Consider the following 7,987-nt stretch of genomic DNA (forward strand, 5'->3'; position numbering starts at 1 on the left):
TACCTTCAAGTTGCTCCTTTTGGGTCACAAACAACACACAACCACTGGAACACCTCATAATATTCCTTATTTGGGTAATTCCTTAGTAATACAGATATTCAAGTGCACTGGCATTGCTTTTTTCCCTTACAACCTGGAAAGTCTATTAAGTCAGTGTGAAACCTTCCTTTACACACCTGAAGAGAATTTTTTGATCAAACTCTGAGCAAAGCACCCCACACAATCAAAAATAATCAGCGTGGCCTGACAGGAATTAGCCACCCTGACTGACAGCAGCCAAATGCTTCAGATGGGGAAAACGAGGCCTACCTCCAATAATAGGAATGATTTAAAGCCACAAACCTTTCCAGATTCGGAGCAGCTCATCCCTGCTGTAAATCACCAATCCCTTCTGGGACCATTTTACTTTCGGGGTGCAGCTTTATGAACGTGCGTTTAGCAACCGAGCCCCAAAAAAAACCACGCAAGGAGAAATTCCTTTTTCCAACACCTATACGAGAGGGGAGGGCAGGAGCGCCATCTCCTGGAACGAAGGCGGAGAACACCGGGAAAGAGAGCCGGGTCTCCAGGTTACATTCCAGAAAACAAGGCGAGGAAAATCAATCAGAGCAGGGTGTGTGTTCAATACCCCCCACAAAACACATCCAATTCTTCCTGAGAAAAAACATGTGCTTGGTTCTGACAACAAGCTCCTGTTTGTGACAATGTTGCACTGAATTTATACATGAAATCCACAAGTTTCATTTATTTTTTGTTCTCACACGGCATGATTTGAATGACACCGCTCACTTCCCGAGCTCAACCATCAGATCCACAAGGAAAAGACATCAGGTACTAACGGATCCTTGCACAGGTTTTTGCTGATCCTCATCAACTTCATGTTTTTCTTCTTTTTCTTCTACTTTCTCCACCTGAGGTAGGATTCCATCAAGGTTCAGCAGCAAACCTTCACTGGTTGCAGATCTGATCACCAACCTCCGCACAATGGGATCTATGGAACAAAGGGCACCACCAGACTGGTCACTCCAGCCCTTTCCATGCCTCCAGCCTGACTGCTCTCAGCAAATGTTTTTCATCAAGCCAATAAAAGAGCAGCACAAGAATCAAGCTTGACACTCCAACAAATCAGCAGAAAAACTACTAAGACCAGGAAAGCTAATCCTTACTAAATTGGGCGGATGTAATTTGCATTTAAACTCATTAAGAAAAAAAAATACCACCCCTTTCTGCATCCACTTATTATATTTCAAGTCAAGCAACCCCTCACAGCTTTTATTTGGGCTTCTCAAGGCATGTGTTTGGCTTTTTATGGTCTGGCCTCTGCAGCTACTATTAACAGCATCACTGGGAGAGAGGCAAGATCATTTCCTGGCAGACATGCAGCAAGTATTAACATAAAAAAACGGGGGTTTAGCTTACACAAAGCTCCTTCCCTAAAATTATTTCATGAATCACCATTTCCTCTCCAGCCAAGTAGATGCCCTTTACTTAAAGTTGACCTCATTATTCCTTTGTAACTCCTTTTGCGAAGGAATTAAAAAAAAAAAAAACCAAAAAACAAACAAACCAGCTTTTCCCTTGGAGGAGCAGAAATTTTAGAGATACCTTGGGAACAGACAGGTAATTTAATGACAATCCAGTGAAGAACACTCATTTCCCAGTTTTGTTTGCTGTAACCTGAACAACCACATTAGAACAACTCCTTACCGTAATTTGATGGCTTGAAGGTGCAGATATCGTGGATAATTGTTTTCAGATTGGCAATTATGTGCTCAGTCGGCATATCCAGCTGCAAAGGGATAATGCCAAGTTAGTTATGGTGATGCTTGGAGCCCAGATTAACCAATCTGGAAGCACTGGTGTTTATAAATATTTGGATAGATCTCCTTTGTCCATGTTCCCTGAGAAGGTACAAATCCCATTGGCAGCCATATCCAAATGACTCAGAGAAAAGAAGGATTTTATACATGGTGTTCTCCAGAATTCCACTCAGGATACAAAATTCCCTGGGCTCTGTGAAACGTGTAGCCTTAAGGCGGTGAAGAGTCTTTAAAAATCAATATATACACAAGTGGTTTTGCACAAACCTTATTAAAATGAAGGATCTGGGGGAAGAAGCTTCTAGAAGCAGCTGTCAAACACCACAAAATGGATCAAGTCCAAAAACATCAAGAGCTAAAACTGAAGGCATTAAGAGCTTGAACAGAATGAAATCAAACAGAAGAATCAACGCATCAGCTCCACAATGAAGACGGTTAATGCTCAGAGGATTCCAAGCACTTCAAAATAGCTCCCACAATCCAGACGAATATCCCAGCTTCCAAACCAGCCTCCCACAGTAAATCCTTGTGGATGCACACCCATCTTGCTGTTTAAAGTGCTTTTTGAACACTTCTCTGCAGAGCAGCACAAGGTGCTTTAAAAAGGTTCAGGGAAGTTAATTGGTCCCTTTTTGTTTATTAAGTAAGTTTGACTCCTTCAACAGCAAGATCCAGAATTCCAACTATACACAAAACCACAGGTATTTCTGTTTCGGTCAAATGCAAAACAGGGAATGAGAAATGGTTTCAGAGCTCTGTTTTCCAAGCAGGTACCTTTTGTCTCCTCAAGCTACGAAGTTGTGTATAGTTGGGAATCATACAGACAAGGAAGCCCTTGGAATTCCCATGCACAGCTCAGAGCACCTAATCAGAATTAATAAACTCATTTGTCTCCACCACTGCCAGGCAAAGCTTCAGGTATTTCCCACCCTTCCTGCCCATGCCACCACCAGTTAGAGGAAAACTAATCCTCAGGCAGGATTACAAAGAGGCAAACCAGAAGGAAAACAAAAACCCCCCAGTTTGGGGCAGAGAAAATAAACAACCAAGCCAAAATTAATGTTCTATTTCAGGTGTAACACAAACAGCCCTTCTTTCTGCTCCAGTCCGGAACTACAGTTGTCAAAATTAGACATCTTTAATTCTTTAACTATTTGGTTAAAGCAAAGATTTTTTTGACCCTCCTGTGCATATCGACCATAGACTTACAGACCCATAGTTTATTTACTCACCAAAAAAAAACCAAGACCAAATTTAAAACCAGCTGAAGATGCCACACAAAAGAGTCCCATTTCCTTCACAGCTCAGTTGAAGGAAATGGTCAAAAATCCTGTGGATGTTTTTTCCCCTCTTTGAATACTAACTTCAATTCTGCTCAGGAGGGAAAATTTAAGAGCTCTCTACACAACTTACTCTGGCTATTCTTGTCTTGATTATATCCTCATCTTCTACTGCATACTCATGACATTCTCTGAAGAACTGCAGCATTTTGGGAATGTCACTGCCCAGGGAATCTATTAACAAAAACAAAAAAGGCAAAAAAGTTATCTGAGTGATGCTTATTAGCACAGATAGGTGTGGTATCACTAAAGAGATAATTCAATCTGTTAATTAAGGCAAGTGAACGCCACTCCAAAACGCAGTTCCACAAACAAGGCAATGGTGTCCTCACTGAGATTATAAAAAGAGTTCCCATGTTCCCTCCTTCCCCATTCATTAGGATTAATAAGCATAAGGGCAGCTAGCAGGCAAATCCATCTGGATTCTAATCCCAGATTTGCCTGTTGTAGGGAAAAAATGGATTCCTAGAGTTACCTTCACTTAAGACAAGCGGCGCAGTCACCTACAGTCTAACAGTGAATGTAACTAAACACCCTCATCAGAAACCCTTGCAGTGGCAGCCCCAGGGCTCCATCTCCTTCAGGAACAGAGAGCTGTAACAGAGAACTGCTTCTCACTTCTCCGGGTGCTCGGGTACTTCCGCTTCAGTTTGTTCCTCAGGGGAATTAACTTGGGTATTATGGCAGGGACAGCCACGTAGAAATCAGCTTGGATTTCGTCCTCCAAGATCTGCAACAAACACAGCTCAATAGATTTGATTGAAGTTGACCTCTGAAAGTGTCCAAGCATAGAAACCCACCTCTTACTCTTCATACTGGCTGCTGCCCCCCACCTGGAGATCACTGGACATCAGGCTTCTTCGCCTCCCCAGGCCCCAGTACTGTTTAAATTAGGGTATTTATAAAATTCTTTCCAAAAATACATACCCATTTGATTAATTCAACTCCTCCCACGATGGCAGCTCCATGCTCTCGAGCTATTTCAGCTTCTTGCTCATTCTGGCGAGAGAAAAAAGTAACGATAAGCAGCTGTACTACCAATCAGGCTGTTGGTCTGCTGTCAGTTGAGCTCAGGGAGAGAATTTGAAACAATTAAGTCCAAAGGGTAATCAAATAAACCCATGGCAGCTCTCTGCTTATCTATCTCACATAGATAAAATGATTAATTAACAGAGGACAGCTGCAAGAGTTTGCTGGACACAAAAACCCCATGGAAATAAAGGAATCCTGGCTCACCCACCTCTGTGAACACCAAAACCTTGTTCACTTCATCCGTAAAGCGATGGGGAAGAGTGACACTGCTGGAAAAAGGATCCACTTTTTTCTGGCAAGTGAATAAAAAAAACCCAAACGTTAAAACAGACAAAAAGAAATCACAATTTGAGGGTCAATTACATAACCACAGGGAGTTGGTCCCCTAAATATGAAAAACAAGCAAACAAAAAAAATGCAAACGAGGTGAGGAACTGCAGCCTGTCTTCACAAGCCCCCCTGTGACAATCCCCAGTCTGAAAAGACTCCAAGCCTTAAGAAGTGCCAGCGTTCCCACACCCCCTTCCAGCCCACCTTCTTCTGCAGCGCCATATCCAGGAAGACATTGATGTACACAAACTGCTTGGGGTAGGTGAAGTCCAGCTTCTGGAAGTTCTTCAGCATGCCCACAGCCTGCTCCAGCTCGTAGGAGGGCCTCCTGTAGAGCCACGTCAGGTACACGTCGTCCACGGGCTTGGCCATCAGCGGCCGCCTCCGAGGGGCCGGTTTGTCCTTGACCTTCTCCTGCCTGCTCCTCTTGGCATCTTTTTTGGCAGCTCTGAGAGCAGAAAACCCAAACACGTTGTGAGGTCACCAGCTGAAGAGTTTGGCATGCCTGACCTTACAAACAAAGGTTTCACTTCCCTTTCCCGTGGCATTTTGCATGCAGTTAAACACCAGTCCCAGTTCTCATTCTCCTCCCTATTTTCAGAGGGTCTCCAGCCGAGGAAAAGAATGTTCAAGTAATAACTGGATACTCCATTCCTCTGTAAGCAGGGTAAAAGGGTCTGCAGCACTTCAGAACACTTCATTCTCCTGCACACAGAGGCCGCTTCTGCTTCTCCCAGACATGCTGGGTTATTACAGAGATGACAAATTAAACCATAAAAAGCCAGTTGAAGGACAAGAAGGGTTTGAAACCGATTCCAGGAGCTCACCAGCTTTCATGCTGACATGTAACCCTGCTACACCCCGCAAAAGCACAGCTCAAAACCACCGCATCAACCTTTCCCTGTGACATTATCACAGAAAACATTCCCTACAAGTCCAGGCTGTTCTCCGGGAGCATGCGAGATGCCGCTAGGGACAGTCGGCTGCTGGAACAGCACTGTGGACATCAAACCCTCCACCCACACCCCCCAACACCACCTCCACGGCCAAGGCAGCCTCCTGGGATGCCGGACCAGCACTCACTTAGCTGCTGCCGCGAAGGGCCGGGCGCTCGCGGGGCTCACCACGGCGGGGACGGCGACGCGCTGCTCCAGCCCGTGAAAGACCCACCCGCACCGCGGGGCCAGCGCTGCGGGGGAAGAGCAAACATCTTCTCAGACAAGCGCCGCGGCCTCCCGCACCCCCGACCCGCCCGGGCAGGCCCCCTTGCCCCCCTCAGGGCCGCCCCAGAGCGGCGGCGGCGGGCGCAGTGCCCGGGGGTCCCTCAGGGCGGCCCCGTCACCTCGCCACAGGCAGCGGGCGCTGGGTGCCGCCATCTTGCCGAGCTGCCCTGTGCACCGTCGGAACCGTTCCCCGCGGAACTCGCTCCCCGCGGCCAAGCAGAAGCGTTCCGGCGACCGGCGCTTCAGCGGTGTCCTCCCCTCCGCCGTCCTCCCGCCCGCGGCGCCCGGGCCCACCGTTCCGCGGGTGCGCGGGTCCCCGCTCCCGGCGTGTGCCCGCTGCCCGGGGAGAGGTGACCCATTGCCGGAGGCTGGTTAAAAGCCTCCAGCTCGCTTCTTCACCGGCCTGAGAAGGGCCTCAGGGCAAGCCCGGGGTTGTTTCGTAGCACTACGAGCCAAACTGGTCCCCCCTCCCCGAACCAACATGGCGGCGACTCCTGAGGGCTGCCAGAGCCGCGGCCCTGAGACCTGGGGGCGTTTACACCTGTTCAGCCACCTCTGTTTGGCAGAACACTGCCCGTTTAATGCTTAATATTGTCTGCTGTAAGCCACATGCATTTCCAGAAAGAGATTTTCTGGCTGCCATCTCATCCCTGTTCCCTTGCGTATGGGTTGGGAAAAGAGCTCCCTAATCCGATCTCCTGGAGCAGCATCCACTAACAAAGACTTTATTTAACCATCTCCTGAGCTGTTCAGATTCACACCACAGACTTTAATGGTTAAAGGGGGCTTTTATTCCACACTGATGTGCTTTTGACTAAAAACATTCCAATCCCCCAGTCGTCCCCAATCAGTGCATGTCCAAGAATTTTTAAATTAGGGATATGTGGCTACGTAAAATTCCCCAATGGATCCGCGTCCAAGAACTTTTAAATCAGACACAGGGGGCTGTGTAGAACAAGTTGTAACAAAACTGTGTTCACCCAATCCAACTCTTGGCTCAGTGTCCTGGGAAAGGATGGAGATGCGGAGGTGTGAGGGCAATGGGAGGAAAAGGAACCCTCCTCGGTTAAAAAGCTTCATCTGAGGAGTAACAAACAGTTGTTTTAAACTCACGGTGGGGAAATGAAACCATTTTGGATGGGCACTCGGCACGTGTGACCCCTGCAGTGGTGGTGGATGGGAGAGGAGACTGTTCAGTGCACACCTGTGGCCAGGTAACCTGCATCCTTCACCATCTTCCCACCTTCCTCTGTGAGCCTCTGGCTTTTTGCACACAAGGTGGACCGTGGATTTTGGGAGAAACACGGGCTCACAGTTAATGCGTACCCATTCCCAATACCTCACTAGCTCCAAAGCCCATTTCCTACCAACACCCCTTGCCCCATTGCTGAGGCACTTCCCGCTCTCCGGGCATCAATGAACTTTTTGGGTCCAGCATGAGCTCAGGCAGCTGCAGTAGAAAGCCAATTCCAACTAGAAGCCCTAGGGCCTGAAGTCTTGTCCCTCTCTCTGCCCTCCCCACCCCCCCCCCCCCAGCCACCTGTTGATTCCTCAGACACTCCCTACATCTCCCTGGTGCTCTTTTTCTTTCCAGCACCGTTTTCCCACCTGGGCACACACAGACTCACATCCCTCCCCGCGCCTGGCTGCTGCTCATATTTTATTTTTCAATCCACCTTTCCTTCACGTTCGTCCTAGTCGGCCACCAAAGGGATGCTGATGTGTCTGGTAGGCGATGGGCTTTAGCACCAGAGCCACATTTACCTGCCTTTCCCTGCTCCAGCTGCCCACAAGGATCCGTGCCACTGACACTTGGGCGCCGAAAAAAAACCCCATTACCTAGAGGAGGAGAAACAAAGGTGTCTGACACCGACGAGATGCCCGCATACTCAAATCCTCGCTGAACGCGGGGCACCCTGGATTCCCAAGTGGACTCTTCCTTCTCCCACCGCAGCGCGATGACAGCCGCGTCCTCGGCTGTAAAACCGGGGGGTAAAACCGAGGGGCAAAAAGGAGGGGTAAAACCGCGGGGGTAAAACCGAGTGGTTCTTTCGGGCCCCTGCCGATGCTGCCGGCGCCCGTCCGTGAGCGCTGACACGGCCCCGCGAGTGCCCGCGCTCCCCCCGCCGCGGCCCCGGCCCCGGCACCGCCCGCCGCCGCCTCCCCGCGCCCGCCCCCGTCCCCGTCTCCTCCGCCCTGCGCGCCCCGGCCGCCGCTCCTCCTCCTCCTCTTCTTCCTCCTC

At 49.0% G+C, this 7,987-nt stretch overlaps 1 protein-coding gene across 1 annotated transcript; it reads right to left on the bottom strand.

Annotated features, from left to right (window-relative positions):
* Positions 1-725: 725 nt before the first annotated feature.
* On the bottom strand, positions 726-6,117 carry MRPL1 (mitochondrial ribosomal protein L1). The gene is made up of 9 exons (XM_048303683.1): positions 5,865-6,117; positions 5,606-5,711; positions 4,727-4,970; positions 4,401-4,484; positions 4,088-4,159; positions 3,779-3,890; positions 3,234-3,334; positions 1,708-1,789; positions 726-991 (listed from the first exon to the last, which is right to left on the bottom strand). Exons 1-9 carry the CDS (start codon positions 5,896-5,898, stop codon positions 828-830), a joined length of 999 nt encoding a protein of 332 aa, XP_048159640.1. The 5' UTR covers positions 5,899-6,117; the 3' UTR covers positions 726-827.
* Positions 6,118-7,987: the final 1,870 nt, after the last annotated feature.

The sequence above is a fragment of the Corvus hawaiiensis genome, chromosome 5 (genome assembly GCF_020740725.1).
Source record: "Corvus hawaiiensis isolate bCorHaw1 chromosome 5, bCorHaw1.pri.cur, whole genome shotgun sequence".
Lineage (NCBI taxonomy): Eukaryota > Metazoa > Chordata > Aves > Passeriformes > Corvidae > Corvus > Corvus hawaiiensis.